At 46.3% G+C, this 27,189-nt stretch overlaps 1 protein-coding gene across 1 annotated transcript; it reads left to right on the top strand.

The window, feature by feature from the left end:
- Positions 1–1,152: 1,152 nt before the first annotated feature.
- On the top strand, positions 1,153–26,440 carry LOC147080645 (1-phosphatidylinositol 4,5-bisphosphate phosphodiesterase gamma-1-like). Its single transcript, XM_085981138.1, has 7 exons — positions 1,153–1,315; positions 5,348–5,467; positions 8,083–8,190; positions 9,368–9,555; positions 18,040–18,240; positions 18,987–19,106; positions 26,176–26,440. The coding sequence occupies exons 1-7, from the start codon at positions 1,202–1,204 to the stop codon at positions 26,438–26,440; spliced, it is 1,116 nt and encodes a 371-aa protein (XP_085837264.1). The 5' UTR covers positions 1,153–1,201.
- Positions 26,441–27,189: the final 749 nt, after the last annotated feature.

Below are 27,189 nucleotides of genomic sequence, written 5' to 3'. Positions count from 1 at the left end.
CTCATACACTGGAATACTCTCTCCAAAAACCTCCACCAAGCTGCCTCTCTCACCTCCTTGAAAATCAACCTCTTTGACTTGCTTTTGGTCATCACCCCAAACCCTTCTCCCATCATTGCTCGGTGTCTGGGAGACATTTTAGAATGTTTCAATGTGCCAAGAGGTGCTTTTTGTTGAAAACCATTCTTCATTAACAGTTCTAAATATAATAAATATAACATTTAAATAACTAAACTTAGCCGCGTCCTTTTTATCTCTCGAAAATACGATCTTGCTCAGAACACTTAATTGAAGAGTCGGAAGGATTTTTAATATTTAATATGTCTTTGGTCTGGCACAGCTGGCCAGCCTACTCCCGTTAAGGCTCTGCAGCAATTGTCCTCATTCTCCCTGAGGTGGGTGCCTCAGCTATGCATTAAATGGCATGGGTGCCAATGCAAAATATTTAAATGTCACAGGGTCAGGGCCACAAACAGTGGGCAGGTGGAAGTCTCATTTTCGCCCCCACCCCTACCACCACTTCTGCCAGGGGAGTGGGACCAGAGCAAACTTGAGGCAGTGCAACTGCTGTGAGATCGCCCTCTGCAGGCAGAATAGTATCATTACATAACTACGCGAGATAAAGGATAACTCAAAATAAAAGAAAGAACTTGCATTTACCGAGTGTCTTTCACATCCTCAGGTCATCCCAAGTACTTAGCCAATTAATTCATTTTGAAGTAAAGTCACAGTTGTTCTTGTAGACAAATGCGGCAGCCATTTTGTGCACAGCAAGGTCCTACAAACAGAAAATGAGATGAAAGACCAGATAATCTATATTAGTTGAGGGATAAATGATGGCCAGGGCACCGGTAAACGTTGTTCTACTGCAGCTTCGACAAATAGGCAGTTCCTCAGTTCTGCAATGAAGTAATGGTAATGTGCTTAAGTCCTGGAGTGGGGCTTGAACCCACAACCTTCTAAATCAGAGGCTAGAGTGATACCACTGAGCCCAGCTGACACTAAACTCTATAAAACATAGTATATAATAAGGTGTCTGCATCTCAAATATTTTGGTAATCCACTCATATTTATTATTAAAATGAGTACTTCAAACTCAGCCAAAATGATGCGGGGTGTTACTGATTTCAAGTGTGTGCCTTGTAGGTATCCCATAATCCTCTCCATTGAAGACCATTGCAGTGTTGTGCAGCAGCGAAACATGGCATCTCATTTCAAAAAGGTCTTTGGAGACATGTTGCTGATCAAACCCGTGGACATCAATGCAGATGAACTCCCATCGCCCATTCAGCTGAAGAAAAAAATCTTGATAAAGGTTGGTGAGGTGGTAACTCATTGTGGCAAGAATACTGCCTGTCAGTTGAATCAGTCTGCCATGTTCAATTCGAGTTGCATTAGGTTGGTCGACTGAGCTGCCGCTGACGCTGAAATGTCTTGTGCCAGATTTAAGTAGCTTTGCCAATCTCCTTATGTGTGTCTTTCTGTCTTTTCTGCCATTGAAATATGTAAGTCCACAGAGCAGAACATCACCAAGAATGAAAGAAGAAGAAGAGATAAATGAAAAAGTAGGAGTTAGGTGGAAATTCCTCAACAGTTGGCCAATAAAACATATCAACATTGGGACCAATGACAAATCTGTATTTTCACATTATTATATTAGTTTAAAAACAATTCCACTGAAGGCTTTGACCCTTGCTTGTGTAGAGTGCCATGTGTAGATGCCCTTCAATGCTTCCCATAAATGATCATTCTTCATGTGTGAGCCTAGACAGTGAAGGACAGAATATGTAGCAGTAATCGGGCAGGTGGCAGTGGAAAATGGAGTCATGACAGTACTGTGTTATTGCCCCCTAATTTGCATGTGCCCGCCCATTTTATGCTGTAATTTCCAGTGGCTGGATGGAGGGCAGATGCTTACAAAAGAGGAGTAGGTAGCATAGTGATGTCATATGCTCCATTCTCCTCATTTGCACTGTTTTACACAGACATCCAGAGTTTCTAGGCACCATGGAGAAGGCAGAAGAGAGTCTAGGTTCAAAGTTAACTGGTACAGTTAAAAGTTTATCAATGTAATTTTTGTTGTTTTTTATGCTTTTTTGCTGTTAGCTTCCTCAGTTGTCTTTGTGCCATTGACTGAGTGGCTGCCACCCCCATAAAACCCCTCCTTTCAGATAAGGAACAAAATCTCACCCACTGGGAATTTCCCTCTGCTTCTTGAAGAAGAGGAGGCTGGTACCCACCTGCCTTTACCCCCATACTAGAGTATATAGGCAAAGTTGCAGTTGATTGAGGACCAGTACTTGTGGAGATTTCAATTTCCAAAGAATCTGTCACAGAGTTATCTCACATGCTTCAAGAGCACCTACAGCCCACAGCCACCACAGGTACTATTCTGCCAATAGCTGTTAAGATCACAACTGTTCATTGCTTCGATTCCACAGGGCCGTGCCACTAGGGGCACCATTGACTTCAGTCAAACAGCTGTGCACAGGTACATCAAACAAGACACAGATGCATACTTTTTTAGAGCTAGTAATTTTATCTCCTAGTAATTTGCAGGACTCCCTAAAGTCCAAAAAATCATTGATTGCATCTATGTGGTCAAAAATGGTCCCTTAATCAATGCTTGCACCTCCATCAACATGAAAGGATTCTATTCTCTTAATGTGCCATAACGCAAATGAATACTCACTTCCCTGGGAGCTGCCATGACGTCTTTACTTTAAGGAACTCCACTGTGCCTGCACTCTTGCACAAAATCTCTCAGTAGCTCCTTGGAGATCAAGTCTAACCTTTATAGCCATGACTGCTGACACTTGTGCACCTTCACAAGACTCCAGCTGAGCACTGCTCGAACAAGGTAAGCACCAGAGTCATTATTGAGAACACCACTGGCAGGTTGGGGCGTAGTTCAGGTGCCTAGATTGATCTGAAGGGGTCCTGTAATATAGTCTGACGAGGGTCTCAAGGATCATGGCAGTGTCCTGTATGCTGCATAACTATGTCTGACAAAGTCACTGCCTCATGGAGGCACTGGAGGAAGAAGAGCATCAGCAAGGGGAGCAGCAACATTTTGAAGATGCTACAGAGAACAACCTTTGCCAGCTGGAAGACATTTGTGTCATCATTCTGATACAGGAGACCCCTTGACTACCACATCCGGCTACTGCATTAACAGTCCTATCCAAATCTTACCCCTTCCCACAAAAAATATGCCATCATCTACACACCCTTCTCTGTATACGTCAACGCACACAGCTCATATTTACACTTACTGCTGGAAGCAATTTCCAAATCTTATGACTTGGACTTGGGGGTTCAGGGCACAATTTCGAAATTTGCAGATGACACGAAGCTTGGAAGTGTAGCAAACAGTAAGGAAGATAGTAATAGACTTTAAGAGGACATAGACAGGCTGGTGGAATGGGCAGACTCATGGCAGATGAAATTCAATGCAGCAAAGTGTGAGGTGATACATTTTGGTTGGAAGAATAAGGAGAGACAATACAAGTTAAATGGTACAATTTTAAAGGGGATGTAAGAACAGAGAGAGACCTGTGCACAGGTGGCAGGACAGGTTAACAAAGCAGTTAATAAGTAGATGGGATCCTGAGCTTTATAAACAGAGGCGTAGCGTACAAAAGCCAGGAAGTTATGCTAAACCTATATAAATCACTAGATCAGTCCCAGCTGGAGTATTGTGTCCAATTCTGGCCACCGCATTTTAGGAAGGATGTGAAACCTTGGAGAGAGTACAGAAGAGATTTACTAGAATGGTTCCAGGGATGAGGGATTACAGTTATATGGAAAGACTGGAGAAGCTGGGGTTGTTCTCCTTAGAGCAGAAAAGGCTAAGAGGAGATGTGATAGAGGTGTTTAAAATCATGAAGGGTTTAGATAGAATAAATATGAGATACTTTATGGCTGAAGGGTTGATAACCACAGGGCACAGATTTAAGGTGATTGGCAAAAGAACCAGACACGACATGAGGATAAACTTTATTATGGAACGAGTGGTTAGGATTTGGAATGCACTGCCTGATAGGGTGGTGGAAACGGATTCAATAGTAGCTTTCAAAAGGGAATTGGCTAAATACTTGAAATTTACAACATTGATGGGATTTGGGGAGAGAGGCGGGGAGTGGGACTAACTGGGTTGCTCTTCGAAAGAGCTGACATAGACTCGATGGCTGAATGGCCTCCTTCTGTACTGTACTATTCTATGATTCTATGATCTTGCCAAGAACAATGTCTGCATGCAGAATAACTTTAATGCTATCATAATTTTAATGAAATCCCATTTGGTGCGTGTCTATAGTACTTCTTATTGACAGGGTTCCCATTGATGCAAGTGTATGAACTCTTAAACCTAGCCTTGTGCTTCTCTTAAGAACAGCAAATGTACATGCAGTGCTTGGCAGTTGCATTAGGAGCCTCGGGACCCTTTTCTTGTAGCAGCTAAGTCTTGAATTGGACCTCCTACAGGCTGCAGCTCTTGTGGTGCCACATACAGACAATAAATGGAAGAGGTGGGCGGGAGAATCCACACCTTGAGAGAGAGCAGCATCATCTTGCTCATTCCATCTATGCTACTACAACTGGCTACTTGGGCATTAATCTGCAGGCGAGCAGACCTAATGGTGCCAGCGGCATCAATAAAACTCCACCGTATGCTCGTGTCCAAACCAACCCCAGTTCTTTGAAGGCTGAAAGAGGCAGCCCTCTTCAATCTGGCACTTAGGCATCTACAGCAGCAGTTTGAGAATTCATAGAGGAAGTATAGACTGCCTGTAGGGCCTCTGTCATTGAGGGATGAGGAATTACAGTTATGAGGATAGACTGGAGAAGTTGGGGTTGCTCTCCTTAGCGCAGAGAAGGCAACTGCAGATGCACTGTAGCTGCTATTTGCACCGGGTAGACTGAGAAGCTGCCAATCCAGCTAGCATGGTACTGCAGACTCCACTGCTTCAAAATTAAGCTATTAATTGTGGGAAGTGTCACCACAACAAAGCCCAATCTTGTCCTCATTTGATATCTGCACAAGTACACTTTTTAGCAGGAACCCTGGCTGATTTTCTGCCCTATAGCCTAGAGGTGCTGAGGCCACCTGCAGTCCAGTGCTACCTGGGCAGAGACCTAGATCCTTCTGGTCCAAATCACTCAGTTACACAGCAACCATTCAGGGAGGTGCCTTCTTAACTTCTTAGGTTTCATTGGAAAAAACATTTTCATAAAAATGAGCATCCGTTGAGGTCATCATGTCACCTGGCTCGCCTCAGCTTACCAACCTGGTACGCTGTCTCACAAGATAATGCTCGAGTAATATTGTTTTTCTGTTGGTTTAAAGCACAAGAAACTGGTGGAAGGCAACCTGTGCGAAGAGGTCTCGTCAGCCAGCTACTCGGAAAATGACATAAGTAACTCCATTAAAAATGGAATCCTGTATTTAGAGGACCCCATTGATCACGTAAGTGCTACCCTCTCCTAACCACCTTCTTCTTCTTCTTAGGCAGTCCCTCAGAACCGAGGATGACTTGCTTCCACATTAGAGGTGACTGATGAGTCCAATGCGGGACCGACAGTCTCTGTCACAGGTGGGGCAGACGATAGTTGAAGGGGCGGGTGGGTGTGGTGCTTGGGTTGACGTGCGCTCCTTGCGCTGCCTGCGCTTGGCTTCCGCTTGCTCCTGGCGAAGAGACTCGAGGTGTTCGGTGCCTTCCCGGATGCTTCTCCTTCACTTTGTGCGGTCTTGGGCCAGGGATTCCCAGGTGTCGGTGGGGATGTTACATAGAAACATAGAAACTAGGAGCAGGAGTAGGCCATTTGGCCCTTCGAGCCTGCTCCGCCATTCAACGAGATCATGGCTGATCATCCAAACCCTAGCACCCGGTCCCTACACCGACAGCCATCCCACCCAAGCCCTATCCCCGTAACCCTGTAACCCCACGTATTTAATCCCCCCCTAACACTAAGGGCCAATTTTTTAATACACTTTTTCAAGGAGGCTTTGAGGGTGTCCTTGAAGCATTTCCTCTGCCCACCTGGGGCTCTCTTGCCGTGTCGGAGCTCCGAGTAGAGCGCTTGTTTTGGGAGTCTCGTATCGGGCATGCGAACAATGTGACCCGTCCATCGGAGCTGATCGAGCGTGGTCAAAGCTTCGATGCTGGGGATGTTGGCCTGAGCAAGAACACTGACGTTGGTGCGTCTATCCTGCCAATGGATTTGCAGGATCTTGCGGAGGCAGCGTTGGTGGTACCTCTCCAGTGCCTGTTGTACATGGTCCATGTCTCTGAGGCATACACCACCACTATCACTACCACTGCTGGTAATGTTCTACTGTTCCTCTTTCCTAGTCCCAGTGACTTTAAAAAAAAATTGAGAATATTAGGTTAAGAGCCAAGGCCCATTGTTCATGTACAATAAATCAAAAAGTAGTGATCGGATGAAGCCAAGCTTGGATTTTACAAGTTTGACGATTGTAGAAGGAAGGAAAGATTGAGGAAGAAAAGGTGTTCAACAATTTTGAAGTGATGGAAAGTGATGAGTTAGAGTAGTACAATGAGTCTTGATTTCAGCGTAGTGAGAATGTAGGGAGGAGGAAGTTTGTGTAGAATGGCTAATTTGGAGCTTAGGAGGACAAGTCTAAAGTAATATTGGTCAAACAGAGGAAAAAAAGCTTATGTAGGGGAGGTGGTGAAAGACGGCCAACTTTTCCTCCTATCCTGTCCCTATTCTCAAACAAGATAACATGATCACATCCTTCTCCTGGGTCTCTGCTAACATTATTTTATAATTGGTCAAACTGGGGATGAGTCTCTCCCTGGAATTACTGTTGGAAAGTGTTGGGTGTGACCTACCATGGTGGATAGAGTTGATTCTACATAGTCTGTGGAAGAACAGGCTTATTAGGCCAAGTGCCCACTTTTTAGTTTCATGGGGGGGAAAATTGGGTCGCGCCCCCTTTGGGGCGCTAACTTTGCCGGGGCGCCACTTCTACTGCCCCAAAAAAGTTACCGCCCCCGCACCCGAAATTCACTGGCAGTGCCCCAAGAGGGAGGCGGGGCGCTCCTGGAAGCACTCCCCCTCCCTCTTGGGGCGCTGCGAGTGAATATCGCGGCACTATGTGCCGCAGTACTGCAGGCCTTCCTCCCCTTATTAAAGGCCACCAGGGATCGGAGTGCTGGCAAAAGAGCCCAGCACTCAAGAGGAGTGCCGGGCTCATGGAGCGCAGTCGGCTGCACAGGAGGCCGGGGACGGCAACGGGGGCAGATTCTGGCAGACGGCCAGCAATAAAAATGGCCACCCGGCACCCCCCCCTTTAATTTGCGCCGCCCCGGCCGCAGGTAGGCCCCCCTGACCCTGTCAGATATAGCGTCCGGCGGTAAGTCAGGGGCTGCTACACACGGTGATGATGTCATCGCCGGGGGCACAGCGCCGCGGGGCACTAACGGTTACCACCACCGCTAACCTCCTGCTGAATTTTGCAGGAGGCGTTAGCGGCGCCACGCCCGGGCGCTAGTTACTTTGCATCCCTTTAGCGCCAACGGGGCACAAATCGACCGAATGTTTCCCCTATGCTTTCAAAATTTCATGTTGGAAAATTGTGAACGTGCAGCCCACATTCTTCCGACCATTATACTTTGGCGAGAGTTTAGAGAAAAGCCACAAGACTGATCTCAAGTGTAAAGGTGATGAGCTATGAGAAAGGGTTAGAGAAGTTCAAAATCTGCAGACAACAAGGTTAAAGGGAGACACCCCACGGAAGTATAGAAGGTATTAACTGGTACAGATAGATAGGACAAATCCAGAACCTCAGGGTAAATCAGGCCAGGACCACAATACATAAACTAAATTAATGAAAAGTAACTTTAGAACAATTTACCGAGCATCGTAGTAGGTAGGTTGTAAGGCCCTTGTTTTTAAGAGTTTTCCTGTAAATACTGAAAATGTGGCAGTAGTTCACCACTCTGAGGTTGTGTAGCGAGCGGGCACCTGAGGTCAGTATAGCCCCTAGGTACAAGAGTTGGGGGAGGTGAGAATCGGAGTGATATTTTTACAATGACTTGCGTTCATTCCTTGCAGAACTGGAGCCCCCATTACTTTGTCCTGACTAGCAATAAGATCTATTACTCTGAGGAAACATCCAGGTACCAGAACAACGAGGATGAAGAGGAAGAAGAACAGAAAGAGGTACACAACCATTATTTCCTGAAGGCACTATCTCACTCTGGAGTACAGCTGCACTGGCGTCAGCTATCCTCCACCTTAGTGATCACTCTTGAGGCTGGATGGTAAGTGCTGGGGAGAGCATCAGAGCCGAGCCTGATCTCTATGCTCAACCGATGATCTCTGCGCACACGTACTTTCTCTGAAAGAGCCACTCAATGGTGATCAGTATTGCTAATGCTGCTTTCCCCTCCCTCGCCCATGTGCTGATGCCAACTGAAGTCCCCTTATAGTATCCTTTGTCTGAAATCAGCTATCATAGCACAGGCCAGAAGTGGAACCTGGCCTGTAGGGTTCAGTATCACATCTCATGGCGAAATTACTCACTGAGCCATCAAGGGAACTGCAATTTTAATTTATAAAAAAATGCTATCATCTGAGGCTAATGGGAGGTTGCTGCCAGGCACTAATCCAATTCAAGGGGGTCCCAAGGATATCATTAGTCTGGAGAACAAAACCTGCTTGGTCACTTCATGATTTGAATCCCGAGCTTGGATTTTAGTGTGTAATCTCCAACCTGTAGTTTGCATGCTACTTTAGGGTGTAGGGTAGTATAATGGCTATGGTACCGGGTTAGTTAATAAATCGACCTGGTAGTTTCGAGCTTAAGCCACGGTTTGATAGAGTGTTTATTCTACTGCTGTCAAAAGTCAAGAAGAGCATGTGGTATAAACAGTATGCCAGATACAGTGGCAACGTTTTCTGTTTGACCTTTGGGCTCACTGCAATTACTTAGTAATTGGGCAGGTTTGTTGTCTTTGGCAGGGAGCATGAGGAAAAATACTTGAGGTGAAAGTCCAAAAATGTAAAAGGATCATCCCCACTTCCATACTGTGTGAAGGGGCCCTATTAAAATATAACCAGTTGTTAAAATTATTGTTTTTTTTTCCCCCTTTCTATGGGGATGTGTCTACCCGCAGTGGCCTGATTGTGTGGGGAATCAGAGGCACGTATCTGCATTCCATCACTCTGTAGTACAGCACTCCAGAGAACTACTCTCAAACAAGACATTTATTGGATTTTGTGACCCTCCACCAATAGTTAGCAAGTAACACCGCCCTGAGCCGCCCATTCTCAGTATCGCATTCTCAGGCCTTGAAGCAGATGCTTACACCTTGCTCCCATTTGCGATTCTCAGCAGGAGTTCAACAACAACGATCTGCACTTTAGCGAGAAGTGGTTTCACGGGAAACTCGGCGGCGGGCGAGATGGTCGTCAGATAGCCGAGAAGCTTCTCCATGAGTATTGCACGGAGACCGGTGGAAAGGATGGCACCTTCCTTGTGCGGGAGAGCGAGACATTTGTGGGTGACTACACCCTGTCTTTCTGGTAGGTAGCACCTAGAAGTGAAGTCCAATAAAATGTAATTAATAAGATTTGTATAGCCCAATTCTGCAGACAGACTCTCCCAAGGAATTTCCACATGGTGAGTTAACGCCACTTTTATACCAATGGATAAAGATTTGGTCTGGAGAGGTATTTATACAAGGGTTCCTGGGTCAGCTCATTTGCATACTCATTGGCGCAGTGATTGGTGTAAATCCCATGTAAAATTGGTGTAATCTGCAGGAGTATATGGGAATTATAGTGCAGTCTTTAAAATGATCATCCTGACTGAACATTGCAGCAGCAAACTGCTGGACAAACCAGATAAGGAAGGAGCAATGTTTGGCTGATTCACTTCACTCTCAGCTAACCTCACTGCATGGCTTATTAAACTTTTTCTAGTAACTTTCAAGAATGTCTGCTAGAGGAGCAGTTGGCATACACAGCCAAGCTAGGCAGCAGGGAATAGTGCAAAAGAACACAAGGTGATTCCATAATTTCACAGATTGTGACCTGGAAAGCCCTCCTCGAGGAAATTGACACCAAGAGACACCGACTGCTGGGTGTCCGTGGCAATAAACTGCTAGAAATGTCAGGCGTGGCATGTGGATGGAGCTGGCACTTATGTGCCAACTCCCTCATTTGCCAGTGTTGCAAGAAGTTCAATGACCTCACCAGGGCAGCCATGCTAACTCACTGGACACTCTCCCTTTTCTTGCTTGGAGACTGTGTGCACAAGCACACTCTTCACCCTCTTTTGGCTGCTGCCTTGCTGCAATGCCAAAGGTAATGAATTCCCCCAGCTCTGCTGCAAAGGCCGTCAGTCACCTGTTGAGCATGTGCCAGTACTGTCACCTGGGTGATATCACAGAGATTGCCTGTGGCTGCCTGAAATGAGCCTGTATCATAAAAGTTGAGTGCGGCAGTCACCTTGAAAGCCAGAGAGAGAGAGAGAGAGCCATGTGGGCAGTTTCTCGTGCAGTAGGTGACAGGGCTGCCTTATTGCCTCTTTGATGATGTGCAATCTTCTTATACACATCTCCTTAGTAAGGTCCTCATATCACCTGTACTTCCTGTATATTCTGCTGGGAAGGGGGTGATAATATCCAGTGGACTGCATACTCCCTAAATGCTACCTGATTCTCCTTTGCTTCATCGTGTGCTGCTCCTCCAGCTCCAATCATAACGGCATAAAAAGGTATGCCCATAGACGAATGCCATGCCTGCTCCTTGAGAAACCCTCACTGTGAGTAAGAGATGAGGTGGGTGAAATCTGCAGGTGATCTGACCCTGTCAGAAACAATGAGAAGCAAGTCCAGGTCTGCTTAGACACAGTGGCATAAAAAAATCACAGCAAAAAATGTTTCAGAGCGGCAGAAATCGCCAGTGAATCTCTCCAGACTGTCGAGACTCAGAATCTCCGTACTTCTACCTGTCTCAGCTGACGTTGGTAACAGCTGCACCTTATAGTTCTCAGTCTACGTTATCCTGAGCACTATGCGAGTGTAAAAGCAGGAAACTCGAATCTGCAGGCTCTCATTACAATATATGTGTAGTGTATGTACCTTGAAGAAGGAACTATATTCTGCAGCCCCTGTATACTGCAGTACCAGTAGTGACCACCCCTGTATATAAGCCTGTGTAGTAACTTTGTATAGTAGTTCCAGTTTTGTCTCCATTCAGTAAACACCTGTTATAACCAACTTCTGCAGTCCGTGCCTCAATTACACACGGACGTTACACTGGCGACGAACAGATCCGAACTTACCTACAGGTCTGCACCACCTCACGGGGATCCATCCCTGAAGTGAAGTTGTTAGAGGTCGAGGCCAGAAGGAAGAAATCCAAAAAGAAAAAAAAAACAAACAGAAGAAACGGGCGTCGACCGTGGACAACCGCCCTCTGATTCATCGAATTCGAAGATTTGCAGGAGAGGCTGTCGAGAGCTGGGCTTGGTTATCCAGTCTATGGTGTTCCAGCTAATCGGGCTGGTGGCAGGTAGTACACTGATCCTTCCTGGGCTGCGGCAGGCTAGAGCTCGATCGGGTGGCTTTTCAACGGGGCTGAGCAGCGTTGTCGGAAAGAGGAGAGAGAGAGAGAGGGTGGAGCACACAGGGCGCGGCCGGTGCTACGAAGCCGGGCAGCGTACAGACCCGAGAAGAGGGAGGAAAGTGTCCCATAGGGTCTGCTCTGACGACGGGAACAGTAATTAAAATAAAACATATTAGAAGCGCAGAAAGCCGCGAGAAGCTGCAGTTTGCCACGGGGAACGCGGAGAGCGGCGTTGGCAGCAGCGCAGGGGGGAAGTGCATGAAGACCATAGGGCGTCGCCATCAAGGCATAAAAACGCCAGCAACAGCGCTAGCAGCAGCGGAAAAGACAGAAAGCGCGCGAGGCGCCATCTTAATCCAGCGGGGAAGAAGGCAAAGCGCGGGAGGCGCCATCTTAGATCTCCAAGATGCCGAAGACTGGCAATATCACTGCCTTCGATAATGCAATAGAAGACTGGACCACGTATGTGGAAAGAGTCGAAGTATATTGCAAGGCAAATGAAGTAGCCGATGAGAAAAAGGCATCGGTACTACTAAACTTAATGGGCACAAGAATGTACGGCCTATTGCGGAACCTGATCACTCCAGTCAAACCGATGGCGAAGAGTTTTAACAAAATTGTTGATATCCTACAGGAACACCTAAATCCTACACCGCTGCTGATAGCAGAAAGATTTAAATTCCACAAGAGAAATCAGCATAAAGATGAGAGCAATGCTGATTACCTTACGGAACTACGCAAGCTATCAAAGCACTGCCAGTTCGGAGCAGGACTGGCAGATACCCTACGGGACAAATTTGTCTGTGGACTCCTGAGTGAAGGAACCCAAAAGAGGTTACTCTCAGAGAAAGAGCTGACGCTAGATAAGGCTTTCAGCGTGGCAGTATCGTACGAAGCAGCAGCAAGGGGAGCTGTGGAAATACAGCAAAAGCCACAGGAATACGGCACCCATGTAATGACACGGGGATTTGAAAAATGTTATCGCTGCGGCAGAACAACCCATGACCAGAAGGACTGCTGGTCCAAGGACAAAACATGCAGGCAATGCGGAAAGATGGGACACATTGCACAAGTTTGCAGGTCCGGGAAGAAGACTAACGACAACAAAAAGACTACTAAGGAAAAGTACAGGAAAGTACAAAAGATGACGGACTGTAGTTCTGAAGCCCAGAAGAGCGATAGTGAATCCGGGAACAAGAGACTAAGCTGTCTCAAACTACACAACGTAATCACAAAAGAGGATCACCGAACCATTTGGGTCACCCTCACGATAGCAGGGTCCCAAGTCAAAATGGAATTGGATACAGGATCAGCCCTGACCGTCATGAATCGACGAGACTACGAGCGCCTATTCTCACACATACCCTTGAAAGACACATCCATTTTCTTGAAGACATATACAGGGCAGAAAGTATACCCCAGAGGGAAAATAAGGGTGCCTGTCGAATACAACGGCAAGGAAATACAGAAATTGTATCTGTACATACTGCAAGATGGTGGACCACCGTTATTGGGACGTGAATGGATCAGAAAGATAAGTTTAGACTGGCACTCCATTCAGGCACTGACGGTGGCTGGTAAAAAGGATGACGACGTCACACCTGGACGATTGTCAAAAATCTTGGCTAACGCTAAAGAGGTATTTCAACAAGAACTGGGAACTCTTAAAGGCGTAACCGCCTCGATAAAAATAGAAGAGAATGCAATTCCCAAGTTTTTCAAAGCAAGACCGGTACCGTATGCAATTCGCCCAGCCGTCGAAGCAGAGCTGGAGAATCTGGAGAATGCAGGCGTGTTAACTAAGGTAGACTGGAGCGAGCGGGCAACACCCATCATTCCTGTCATGAAGAAAACGTTAAACAATAAGTCTGAGGAGCCAAGGAAGGTTCGCATCTGTGGGGACTTCAAGGTGACTGTGAACCCAGTCCTTCACACAGTACAGTATCCTCTTCCGAGGATAGAAGATATTTTCGCCTCACTATCTGGAGGGAAATGTTTTACAAAAATTGACCTAGCGCAAGCATATTTGCAGATGGAGGTTGAAGAATCCTCTAGGAAATATCTCACGATAAACACTCACAAAGGTCTTTACCAGTATAATCGACTGGTATTCGGAGTTGCATCAGCTCCAGCTATATGGCAAAGAGTGATGGAACAAGTCCTGCAAGGGATTCCGGGGACTCAGTGTTACTTGGACGACATCCTAGTGACGGGTGAAAATGACAGTGAACACCTTGCCATCCTAGAGCAGGTGCTCACGAGACTAAGAGAACATGGGCTACGAGCCAATCGCCCCAAGTGCGAGTTTTTTAAGAAACAAATATCGTATTGTGGCCACGTGATTGATGAAGAGGGGTTACATAAGTCCCCTGACAAAATTGAAGCGGTAGCTAAGGCTCCAGCGCCTGAAAATGTGTCGCAACTGAGGTCATTCCTCGGATTGGTGAATTACTACCATAAGTTTTTGCCGAATTTGTCCACAATTCTGCACCCACTGAACGCCCTGCTACAAACTGGAGTAGCATGGAAATGGAGCGATGAATGTAAGCGGGCCTTTCAGAAGTGTAAAGGCCTGATCACTTCAAGAGAAGTATTGGCTCACTACAACCCATCACTACCAATAAGACTGGCGTGTGATGCATCTCCCTACGGCATTGGAGCGGTACTGTCACATAAATCCCTTGATGGTTCAGAGAGGCCGATAGCTTTTGCATCACGCTCGTTAACTGCAGCCGAGCGTAACTACGCCCAGATTGACAGAGAGGCCCTCAGCCTGGTGTGGGGGGTGAAGAAGTTCAATCACTACCTGCACAGACAGAAATTTACTCTACTAACTGATCATCAGCCTCTTGTCTCCATTTTCAACCCTAAGAAGGGCGTCCCGATAATGACAGCACAACGGCTATAGAGGTGGTCCCTTTTCCTAGGGGCACACCAATATGACATCGAGTACAAAGGAACTAAGCAGCATGGGAATGCTGATGGATTGTCGCGCCTACCGTTGCCGACGGTGGAAGAAGCACCTGCAGTGGATCCAGTGGAGATATTCCACTTGACCATAGTCGAATGTCTACCTGTGACGAATGCAAACACAGAAAAGGAAACACGAAATGACCCGACACTCTCCAGGGTCTATGATTTAACGGTGAAGGGATGGCCAGCACATGGCGAACCACTGTTGCCAGCATTCTCGCCGAGAAGAGAACAGCTGTCAGTGTGCAGAGGAACCTTGATGTGTGGATCCAGAGTAATAATTCCACCCAAATTGAAGGATAGAGCGCTCAATGAGCTTCATGAGGGTCATCTGGGAGGGGTAAAAATGAAGAACTTAGCCAGAGCGTTTGTGTGGTGGCCGGGAATCGATAGAGAAATCGAAGAGATGACCAAGAGCTGTACAGGATGCCAGAAGGTCCAAAACGCCCCACCACAAGCCCCTCTACATCCATGGGAGTGGCCCTCATCTCCATGGCAAAGGGTACACATTGATTTTGCTGGTCCATTTATGGACTCGATGTTTTTAATTGCGGTGGATGCACATTCAAAGTGGCCAGAGGTAATAAAAATGTCCTCAACCACCACAGAAAAAACTATCACAGTCTTACGATCCATATTCACCAGAAATGGGCTGCCTGAACAGATTTGCTCCGACAATGGACCACAGTTTGTGTCTGAAGAGTTCCGGAGGTTCTTAAAGAACAATGGTGTTAAGCATTACACATCCGCCCCATATCATCCAGCCACCAATGGATTGGCTGAGAGGTTCGTTCAAACATTCAAGAAGGCTATCAAGGCAATGTGTAATGAAGACATACCCCTACAACACAAGGTGGATAACTTCTTGTTTGCCTACCGGAATGCGACACATGCGGTTACCAACCAAACTCCAGCCATGATGTTCTTCAATCGAAGACTAAGATGCCGCTTGGATTTGGTTAAGCCAAACATCAGAAGAGATGTGGAGAACATGCAGTTTCAGAATATGAATGAAAGGCCAAACAGGAGTTTTAAGATAGGTCAACCAGTTTTGGCCCGGGACTACCGCACAGAGAAATGGCAGCCAGGAACGATCTGCACACGGCAAGGACCTCTAATGTATACCGTGGACGTTGGAGAGAGCATTGTAAGACGCCATGCTGACCAGATTCTAGAGTCACTGGAAAACGTCAAATCTACACCACGATCCTTTCCACCTGGTGATGAAACCAAAGTACCAATGGCATCTACCTCAGAATCGGTGATATTGGAAGCAGACGAACCAAACAACGACGTTGATCCCGAATCAACTTTGCCAGAAGAACCTGATACCCCAAAGAGGCGTTATCCGGACAGAATCAGGAAGCCTCCTCAAAGACTGAATTTATAATTGATTAACTTCAGCTAATGTATATAGCAACTGTAATTGTAAATATGTTATTTAATTATTAATCGAATGTTATGTACTGTTTAGCTAAAAGGGGAGGAATTGTAGTGTATGTACCTTGAAGAAGGAACTATATTCTGCAGCCCCTGTATACTGCAGTACCAGTAGTGACCACCCCTGTATATAAGCCTGTGGAGTAACTTTGTATCGTAGTTCCAGTTTTGTCTCTATTCAGTAAACACCTGTTATAACCAACTTCTGCAGTCCGTGTCTCAATTACACACGGACGTTACAATATGTAAACGAGGGCACTCGGGATTCGGTGGGTGCATTGCGGGAAGGGCCAAACAGCGCCAGGGAACTCAGGGGGAGTGATTCAGCAATCTAGAAAAAGTGGCTTCTGCTCAATTTCCCTGCCGCAAAATTTAACTTGCCCTGGTTATGCACCGCAAATACACCAAAAAGGGCGCAGAATTTCACCCCGTGGTCTTTTATCAGTGTAAGCTTTTGTAGTTGCCATGTTTTGGAAACATGCCCAGTTGCGCTAACATCCAAATGATTTCCTTCTTTTTTAATTTTGAAAAAAGTCATGTTATTCTAAAATGACACCACCACAGTTTGATGCCAGCAATTCTAACCTGACAGCTGGCAAGTGCAAATCTATCAGCTCTATTCAATCAGCAGGGATCACCTGCTTTTTAAACTGGATAATTGCCTAATTTTTCATATTCAGTATTGAATAGGCCTAGGAGGAGTAGGAGCCTGGAGTAGAGAGAGAGGTAATGCAGGAGGGCAGGGGGCTGAGTGGTACAGATAGTTAGCATGCTCTATTTTCACCTCTGGGACCAAGATTTGATTCGAGTCCAAACCCATGATGATGGAATGAAAATCTCTCTGCCTGTCCATCTCTCTCTGATAGCTATTGGCTTCCAAAGTGAAATAAATTTGAGGTACTTTCAACTAATTCGCAGTGGATCAAACCTCCAGCACTTAATTGGAATACTCACTTAGAGAATCTATGAAGAAATATAGTGGAAAGTGGAAATGTCACACTGTTTAGTCTTCTCAATTAGCATTTAAAATATTATAGAAATTTACTCTGTGTCTATGAAGTTGTAGATGATCTCAGGGTACTTGATGCTGGCAATGGAAAGTTGTATCATTCCCAGCACTGAAGAATACTTTTTAATGCATTTGATATGAATGTGAATGACCCTCAAGTCATTGGTTGTTGACAGTAGCATCAAATGGGTCCTGAGTCCAATACTATGATGATGATGCTGCCTGGCCTGCTGAGTATTTCCAGCATTTTCTGTTGTTATTTCAGATTTCCAGCATCCGCAGTATTTTGCTATTATATTACTGTAACATTTGTTGGGTATTTTTTTAACTGATACCCCTGATTCTTTTTCCAGGGTGACAGTGGCCCTTTCAATGGCTAAGTGACCATTTTTTTTCAAGCTTTTGTTTTACAACCTGCTGACCTGCCCAGTTGACTGCCTTTCTCTCTAAACCAGTGGGGTGTTTGTAGCCCAGTTCTCCTTCACCTATGGCTCTTAGCAGACATGCTGCTCCATTTACATCTCCACTCCAACCCTGTCGACCTACGGGATATTGGAACTGTGGAAATGTGAAGTATTCTACAACGGGATGTATAAACCAAGATTCAGTTCACTGCATTCACCTTTTTCTTGCTCTCCAGCAAAAGAAGGCAAGGGAATTCCACTGGAGGGAGTAAGGTTATCCCAGCTTCCATAATACAAATGAAAGGGTCATATTAAAATATTTTTTCCCCTTGTTTTTATGAGGTATTGCCTGCTCCATTTGACAAATCCCAATAATGGTGTGATTGAAATTAGGAGTATGGGGAATCTCAAAGGCAGACCTGTGTCCCGGCATTCCATGGTGCACTGTGCGGGAACATTTTGGAGAGTGACCTTTTGTTAGGATTGAGACACTTAACAAAAAAGACCCAGGGAATTACTTGCCCTCAGATATACTATAAAGATTGCCTGGTTTACTTGCTCTCCACGATCAATTGATTTTGATCTGATTTATTTATTCCATTCGCACAGGAGATCGGGGCGGGTTCAGCACTGCCGCATCCATTCGCGACAAGAAGCTGGCACCACAAAGTTCTACCTGACTGACAACCTGGTCTTTGACAGCCTCTATACTCTGATCAGCCATTACCGGGAGGTTCCACTGCGCTGTAATGAATTCGAGATGAGACTGACTGACCCGGTACCACAACCAAACGCTCATGAAAGCAAAGAGTGAGTGTTATCTAGAATATATCTATCTCAGCTTTTTAAATTGAGAAACTTAAATGAAGGGTGAAGGTCCTTTAATGCTTTTGCTGGGATCCTGTTATGCATGTTGCCATAGGAACCTTGCTTTGTCTATGCCAATGGTTGCTATTTTTTTTGTATTTTTTTATTAAGAATCTAAATAAGGTCCACAGTGTGGGACACCATCAAGGTTAAAGAGTGTCAGAGAAAATAGGAGTTAAATCAAGTCGTGCTTCAGTGATACCAAGCTTGGGTTTTAAAGGCATGTTGATTATAAGGGGCAGGGAAGACTGAGGAAGTTGAGGTATTCCATAGTATACAGGTTTTATCATTCTTCGGGATGTGAGCAAGGCTGACATTTATTGTCCATCCCTAGCTTGGGAAGGTGGTGGTGGGCCTTCTTCGTGAACCGCTGCAGTCCTTGTGGTGAAGGTGCTCCCACAGTGCAGTTAGGGAGTTCCAGGATCTTGGCCCAGCAACATTGAAGGATCGGTGACATATGTCCAAGTTGGGATGGTCTGTGACTTGGAGGGGAACTTGGAGGTGGTGGTGTATCCATGCACCTGCTGCCCTCTAGGTGTTGAAGGTCGCAGGTTTGGGAGTTCCTAGGGAAAAAAAAAGAAACTGCAGAGCTCAGAGAATGGAAAAAACAGGGGGTGCTCACTCAGTGAATGAGAAAAGAATATGATGTGATATGGGAGCATGATTATAAGAATGAGTTGTTCCATCAGGTGGTACCACGCCAACCTAACACGGCTGCAGGCTGAGCACATGCTAATGAGAGTACCGCGGGACGGTGCCTTCTTAGTGCGAAAACGGAATGAGCCCAACTCATACGCCATATCCTTTCGGTGAGTGATCATGAATTTTATGACTGAATTAATATTTGTGTAAGCTACACAGATTTCACAAGTTGTCCTTTTACTTTAAACATCCAGATTGATGACCTGGTCATTGACTCAAACAGTGAGTTCCTGCACGGGTCAACCATGAATGTTAACAACAGATAAAAATTGTATCAGTTGAGAGATGGTACAGTAGGTTCACTAATTTATATTTTACCTGTAAAGACCGAGGTTCAAACCTAGTCCAGACTGATGGGATGAAAATCTCTCTTGTCTACAGGTTGGAAGGGTCTTGCATGAAATAGGTTTTGTCAGGATGAAAAACAAAACTGCTCCCAATTCAGCACTAACTTGACAATCTCACTCAAAGAAGCCACATCATAGTTGGTGTGAAGAATGGAAAAATATTACACTGGTCCACTACGAGAAGCTCTTCTGAGTTTGGGGTGGATGCACATCATTGGAAGCTGAACAGAGGGAGCTTTACTTTGTGTCCTTGTTCTCATCCTTGTTTTCAAATCCCTCCATGGCTTCGCCCCTTCCTATCTTTGTAATTTCTTCATCCCCACAATCCCCCGAGATATCTGCAGTCCTCTAATTCTGCCCTCTTGAGCATCCCTGATTATAATCGCTCAACCATTGGTGGCCGTGCCTTCTGTTGACTAGGCCCTAAGCTCTGGAATTCCTTGCCTAAACCTGTCCGCCTCGCTACCTCTCTTTCCTCCTTTAAGACGCTCCTTAAAACCTATCTCTTTGACCAAGCTTTTGCACATCTGCCCTAATATTTCCTTATGTGGATCGGTGTCAAATTTTTTGTCTTAAAATACTCCTGTGTAGCGCCTTGGGATGTTTTACTACATTAAAGACGTTGTTGTTGTCTAACCTGTGCTATACCTGACCTGGGAGTGCCTGGCACTGACACTGAATATCTGATATGGAGTTCTAGCACTAACATCCCTTATCTTGATGAGCAGAAAAAGAACTTAAAGAAACAGGGGGATTCATTCAAAAAAAAATCGGTAAATTAATCCAGCAAGTTGCGAGACCCTTGGAAAATTGTCTTCCTAGTAACTAATCACTGTAACGGTAACATCATTGTTCTTTGTTGGGGTAAACGCGTTTCCAGTCTCATGTACAAAACTCATCCCGTCGGCGGGAATCTCGAGCGGCAGAGCGGGGTATAAAAGTCCCAGAGACCAGGTAAGGCCTCACAGCGTCGGCAGGAAACCTGAGCGGCAGAGCGGGGTATAAAAGTCCCCAGAGACCAGGTAAGGCCTCACAGCGTCGGCGGGAAACCTGAGCGGCAGAGCGGGGTATAAAAGTCCCCAGAGACCAGGTAAGGCCTCACAGTGTCGGCGGGAAACCTGAGCGGTAGAGCGGGGTATAAAAGTCCCCAGAGACCAGGTAAGGCCTCACAGCGTCGGCGGGAAACCTGAGCGGCAGAGCGGGGTATAAAAGTCCCCAGAGACCAGGTAAGGCCTCACAGCGTCGGCGGGAAACCTGAGCGGCAGAGCGGGGTATAAAAGTCCCAGAGACCAGGTAAGGCCTTACAGCGTCGGCGGGAAACCTGAGCGGCAGAGCGGGGTATAAAAGTCCCCAGAGACCAGGTAAGGCCTCACAGCGTCGGCGGGAAACCTGAGCGGCAGAGCGGGGTATAAAAGTCCCCAGAGACCAGGTAAGGCCTCACAGCGTCGGTGGGAAACCTGAGCGGCAGAGCGGGGTATAAAAGTCCCCAGAGACCAGGTAAGGCCTCACAGCGTCGGTGGGAAACCTGAGCGGCAGAGCGGGGTATAAAAGTCCCCAGAGACCAGGTAAGGCCTCACAGCGTCGGCGGGAAACCTGAGCGGCAGAGCGGGGTATAAAAGTCCCCAGAGACCAGGTAAGGCCTCACAGCGTCGGCAGGAAACCTGAGCGGCAGAGCGGGGTATAAAAGTCCCCAGAGACCAGGTAAGGCCTCACAGCGTCGGCGGGAAACCTGAGCGGCAGAGCGGGGTATAAAAGTCCCCAGAGACCAGGTAAGGCCTCACAGTGTCGGCGGGAAACCTGAGCGGTAGAGCGGGGTATAAAAGTCCCCAGAGACCAGGTAAGGCCTCACAGCGTCGGTGGGAAACCTGAGCGGCAGAGCGGGGTATAAAAGTCCCCAGAGACCAGGTAAGGCCTCACAGCGTCGGCGGGAAACCTGAGCGGCAGAGCGGGGTATAAAAGTCCCCAGAGACCAGGTAAGGCCTCACAGCGTCGGCAGGAAACCTGAGCGGCAGAGCGGGGTATAAAAGTCCCAGAGACCAGGTAAGGCCTCACAGCGTCGGCGGGAAACCTGAGCGGCAGAGCGGGGTATAAAATTCCCCAGAGACCAGGTAAGGCCTCACAGCGTCGGCGGGAAACCTGAGCGGCAGGGCGGGGCTATAAAAGTCCCCAGAGACCAGGTAAGGCCTCACAGCGTCGGCGGGAAACCTGAGCGGCAGAGCGGGGTATAAAAGTCCCCAGAGACCAGGTAAGGCCTCACAGCGTCGGTGGGAAACCTGAGCGGCAGAGTGGGGTATAAAAGTCCCCAGAGACCAGGTAAGGCCTCACAGCGTCGGCGGGAAACCTGAGCGGCAGAGCGGGGTATAAAAGTCCCCAGAGACCAGGTAAGGCCTCAGTGCGTCGGCGGGAATCCTGAGCGGCAGAGCGGGGTATAAAAGTCCCCAGAGACCAGGTAGGTTTACCAGTCTCCAGTCTCTGAACTCGGAGGGAAGGAGAGAGGTAAAAAGTAATCCAAGTGTGACGTCACCAGAAAGCGGGTAAGTGATTGGTTGGTAAGTATTTCTCCCTTTTAAGCTTAAATCTCTTTGGTTTATAGTTCTAAGGTGTGATATTCACCATCTAGAATCGGGGCAGAGGGTATTTAAGAATAATATTAATAAATTGAATTAATTACATAGAATGGGAGATCAGGCGATGTGTTGCTGCTGCAATATGTGGGAGCTGGTGAACACCATTGATGCTCACGGTGATCACATTTGCAGTAAGTGCTGGCTGCTCGAGGAATTCCGGCTCCGTGTTGAAGAGCTGGAGTCCGAGCTTCAAATACTGAGACACATCAGGGAGGGAGAGAGTTACCTGGACTCTGTGTATCACGAGGTCCGTGGCCAAAGTCAGGATGGTGTGACTAGAAGTGAGGCAGGTACAGGGATCCAGGAGGTAGTGTTGGAGGAGCCGCAGCCCTTGCACTTGTCCAACAGGTTCGAGGCTCTTACTCCCTGTGGGGACAGGAGCAGGGACTGCAGGGAGGATGAGCAACCTGGCCACAGCACCATAGAGCAGGGGGCCATTCAAGTGGGGGGAGTTAAAAGAAATGTTGTAGTGGTAAGGGATAGTATCGTTAGGGGGATAGATAGAGTTCTTTGCAGCCGAGAGCGAGAGTCCCGAAGGCTGTGTTGCCTACCCGGTGCCAGGGTTAAGGACATCTCCTCTGGGCTGGAGAGAAACTTGGAGTGGGAGGGGGAGGATCCAGTTGTCGTGGTCCATGTTGGTACCAACGACATAGATAGGACAAGGAAGGAGGTTCTGCTGAGGGAGTTTGAGCAGCTAGGGGCCAAATTAAAAAGCAGAACCACAAGAGTAATAATCTCTGGATTATTACCTGAGCCACGAGCGAATTTGGCTAGGACAAATAAAATTAGAGAGTTAAATGCGTGGCTCAAAGACTGGTGTGGGAGAAATGGGCTTTGCTTCCTGGGACACTGGCACCAGTACTAGGGCAGGAGGGAGCTGTTCCGTCGGGACGGGCTTCACTTGGCCAGTGCTGGGACTAGAGTCCTGGCGGATCATATAACTAGGGCTGTAGAGAGGGCTTTAAACTAACTAGTGGGGGGGAGGTTCCTAGAGAGCAAATAATAAAAATGACAACAGAGAAGGTCATAGACTTAGGTAGCAGTGGGGAAATTAAAAACCAGAGCGTGTCAGGAAGGGGCAGAAGGTATGGAGTAAAAGGTAAAGTAATAAAAAGGGCAAAAGCAGGAACTAAGTGTCACAAAACATCTTTGAAAGTTCTCTATCTGAATGCACATAGCATTCGTAACAAAATAGATGAGTTAATGGCACAAATAACTACATATGGGTATGATCTTGTGGCCATTACAGAAACATGGCTGCAGGGTGACAATGCCTGGGAATTAAACATACCAGGTTATTTAACGATCAGGAAGGACAGGCAGGAAGGAAGGGGAGGTGGGGTGGCTATGTTAATAAAGGAAGGAATCACTGTAATACAGAGAAATGATACTGGGTCAAAAGATCTGGATAATGAAACAGTTTGGGTGGAGGTAAGGAATAATAAGGGGGAAAAAACATTAGTGGGCGTAGTCTATAGGCCTCCGAACAGTGGCAACTCTGTTGGACTGAGTATCAATCAGGAAATAGTTGAGGCTTGTAATAAGGGAACATCTATAATTATGGGGGATTTTAACAATCATATTAATTGGACAAATCAAATTGGGCAGGGCTGCCTTGAGGATGAGTTCATTGAGTGTATTAGGGATGGGTTTCTTGAGCAGTATGTAACTGAACCGACCAGGGGGCAAGCAACCTTAGATCTGGTCCTGTGTAACGAGACGGGATTAATTAAAAATGTCCTAGTAAAGGATCCCCTTGGAATGAGTGACCATAACATGGTTGAATTCCATATTCAATTAGAGGGTGAGAAGGTTGGATCTCAAACAAGCGCGCTAAGCTTGAATAAAGGAGACTATGAAGGTATGAGAGCGGAATTGAGTAGAGTGGATTGGAAAAATAGATTAAAGGGTAAGACGATACATGATCAGTGGTGTACATTTAAGGAGTTATTTTACAACTTCCAAAAAATATATATTCCACTGAGAAGAAAAGGGAGTAAAAGAAAAGACAGCCATCCGTGGCTAAGTAAAGAAATTAAGGATAGTAATCAACTAAAAACAAGGGCATATAAGGTAGCCAAATCTAGTGGGAGGATAGAGGATTGGGAAAACTTTAAAAGACAGCAAAAAATAACAAAAAGATTGATTAAGAAAGGGAAGATAGATTATGAAAGTAAATTAGCAAAAAATATAAAAACAGATAGTAAGAGTTTTTATAGTTATATAAAAAGAAAAAGGGTGGCTAAAGTAAATGTTGGTCCCTTAGAGGATGAGACCGGGAAATTAATGGTGGGAAATATGGAGATGGCAAAAACACTGAATGAATAATTTACATCAGTATTTACAGTAGAAGACACTAAGAATATCCCAACACTGGACAAACAGGGGGCTAAAGGGGGGGGAGGAGCTAAACACGATCAAAATCACTAAGGAAGTGGTACTCGGTAAAATAATGGGACTCAAGGCGGATAAATCACCTGGACCTGATAGCTTACATCCTAGGGTCTTGAGGGAAGTGGCGGTAGGGATTGTGGATGCATTGGTAATAATTTTCCAAAACTCCCTGGACTCGGCAAAGGTCTCGGCAGACTGGAAAACTGCAAATGTAACACCCTTATTTAAAAAGGGCAGTAGACAGAAGGCTGGAAACTATAGACTGGTTAGCCTAACATCTGTGGTAGGTAAAATTTTGGAGTCCATTATTAAGGAGACAGTAACAGGACATTTGGATAATCATAATTTAATAGGACAAAGTCAGCATGGTTTTATGAAGGGGAAGTCATGTTTGACAAATTTGCTGGAGTTCTTTGAGGAAGTAACGTATAGGGTGGATAAAGGGGAACCAGTGGACGTAGTGTATTTAGACTTCCAAAAGGCATTTGACAAGGTGCCACACAAAAGATTATTGCTTAAGATAAAAAATCACGGGATTGGGGGTAATATTCTGGCGTGGATAGAGGATTGGCTATCTAACAGAAGGCAGAGAGTTGGGATAAATGGTTCATTCTCAGACTGGCAATCAGTAACTAGTGGTGTTCCGCAGGGGTCAGTGCTGGGTCCCCAACACTTTACAATCTATATTAACAATTTGGAGGAGGGGACCGAGTGTAACATATCAAAGTTTGCAGATGATACTAAGATGGGAGGAAAAGTAGTGAGTGAGGAGGACATAAAAAACCTGCAAGGGGACATAGACAAGCTAAGTCAGTGGGCAGAGATTTGGCAGATGGAATACAATACTGGAAAGTGTGGTTATGCACTTTGGCAGGAAAAATCGTAGAGCAAGTTATTATCTTAATGGCAAGAAACTGGAAAGTACTGAAGTACAAAGGGATCTGGGGGTCCTGGTGCATGAAACTCAAAAGGTTAGTATGCAGGTGCAGCAAGTGATTAAGAAGGCCAATGGAATGTTGGCTTACATTGCTAGGGGGATAGAATATAAAAATAGGGAGGTATTGCTTCAGTTGTACAAGGTATTGGTGAGACCGCACCTGGAATACTGCGTACAGTTTTGGTGTCCATACTTAAGAAAAGACATACTTGCTCTCGAGTCAGTACAAAGAAGGTTCACTCGGTTAATCCCGGTGATGAGGGGATGGACATATGAGGAGAGGTTGAGTAGATTGGGACTCTACTCATTGGAGTTCAGAAGAATGAGAGGCGATCTTATTGAAACATATAAGATTGTGAAGGGGTTGGATCGGGTGGATGCGGGGAGGATGTTCCCGATGATGGGTGAAACTAGAACTAGGGGGCATAGTCTTAGAATAAGGGGCTGCTCTTTCAAAACTGAGATGAGGAGGAACTACTTCACTCAGAGGGTGGTAGGTCCATGGAATATGCTGCCCCAAAAAGCTGTAGAAGCTACATCATTACATAAATTTAAAACAGAAATAGGCAGTTTCCTAGAAGTAAAGGGAATTAAGGGTTACGGGGAGCGGGCAGGAATTTGGACATGAGTCTAGGTTTGGATCGGTCATGGCCCTGTGGGTAGCGGAGCGGGCCCAGGGGCCGTGTCGCCTGATCCTGCTCCTATTTCGTGTGTCTAATTCTGTTAGATTCAGGAGATGGTTCTGTGATAGTGGATTGGCGGTTAGGATCAGATCAGCCATGATCTTATTGAATGGCGGAGCAGGCTCGAGGGGCCGATTGGCCTACTCCTGCTCCTATTTCTTATGTTCTTATGTTCTTATGATTTCCAGGGCGGAGGGGAAAATTAAACACTGCCGGATCCAGCAGGAGGGACGCCTCTTCATGCTCGGCAGCTCAGCGGAATTTGAGAGCCTGGTAGACCTGGTGAATTATTACGAAAAGCACCCCCTGTACCGTAAAATGAAACTGCGGTACCCAATCAATGAGGAAACCTTGGAGAAGATGGGCACGACAGTAAGTGGGGAGAGTGGGGATTTTACTCCATCACTTTTCATTTTTGGAGGTTTTTTTCTCAATTCCCAGCAGCCTGCATGAGGGGTAGGTAGATCACAAGAAGGGCAAGTGAAGTTGAGGCAAAATATTTGCTATTGGTCAGATCTGCTCAGAAGTAGCTTTAGTGCCTCAGGGACTTTTTGTGCAAAACTGTGAACCTTTCATTGGAAATTGCACCACGATTGTAACACACACACACGCACATACATACACACACATATACACATACACACACACTCCACTCACACACACTCACACTCCACACACTCACACTCACTCCACACACACATACACACACACATACACACACACTCCACTCACACACACTCACACTCCACACACACTCCACACACTCACACTCACTCCACACACATATACACACACACACATACACACACACTCCATACACTCACACACACACACACACACACACACACATAGAAACATAGAAGATAGGAGTAGGAGTAGGCCATTCGGCCCCTCGAGCCTGCTCCGCCATTCAATGCGATCATGGCTGATCATCCAAGTTCAGTACCCAGTACCTGCTTTCTCCCCATAAACCTTGATCCCTTTAGCCTTAAGAAATATATCCAACTCCTTCTTGAATATATTTAATGAATTGGCCTCTACTGCCTTCTGTGGTAGAGAATTCCACAGGTTCACCACTCTCTGGGTGAAGATCCTAAAAGTCCTACCCCTTATCCTTAGAGTGTGACCCCTGGTTCTGGATTCCCCGACCATCGGAAACATCCTCCCTGCATCTAGTCTGTCCAGTCCTGCCAGAATTTTAT

Source organism: Somniosus microcephalus, unplaced genomic scaffold (genome assembly GCF_052327205.1).
Source record: "Somniosus microcephalus isolate GS21.2 unplaced genomic scaffold, FLI_Smic_1.0 scaffold1339, whole genome shotgun sequence".
NCBI lineage: Eukaryota > Metazoa > Chordata > Chondrichthyes > Squaliformes > Somniosidae > Somniosus > Somniosus microcephalus.
Note: the sequence above shows the minus strand (reverse complement) of the source record. Positions and strands in the feature narration are given on the sequence as shown.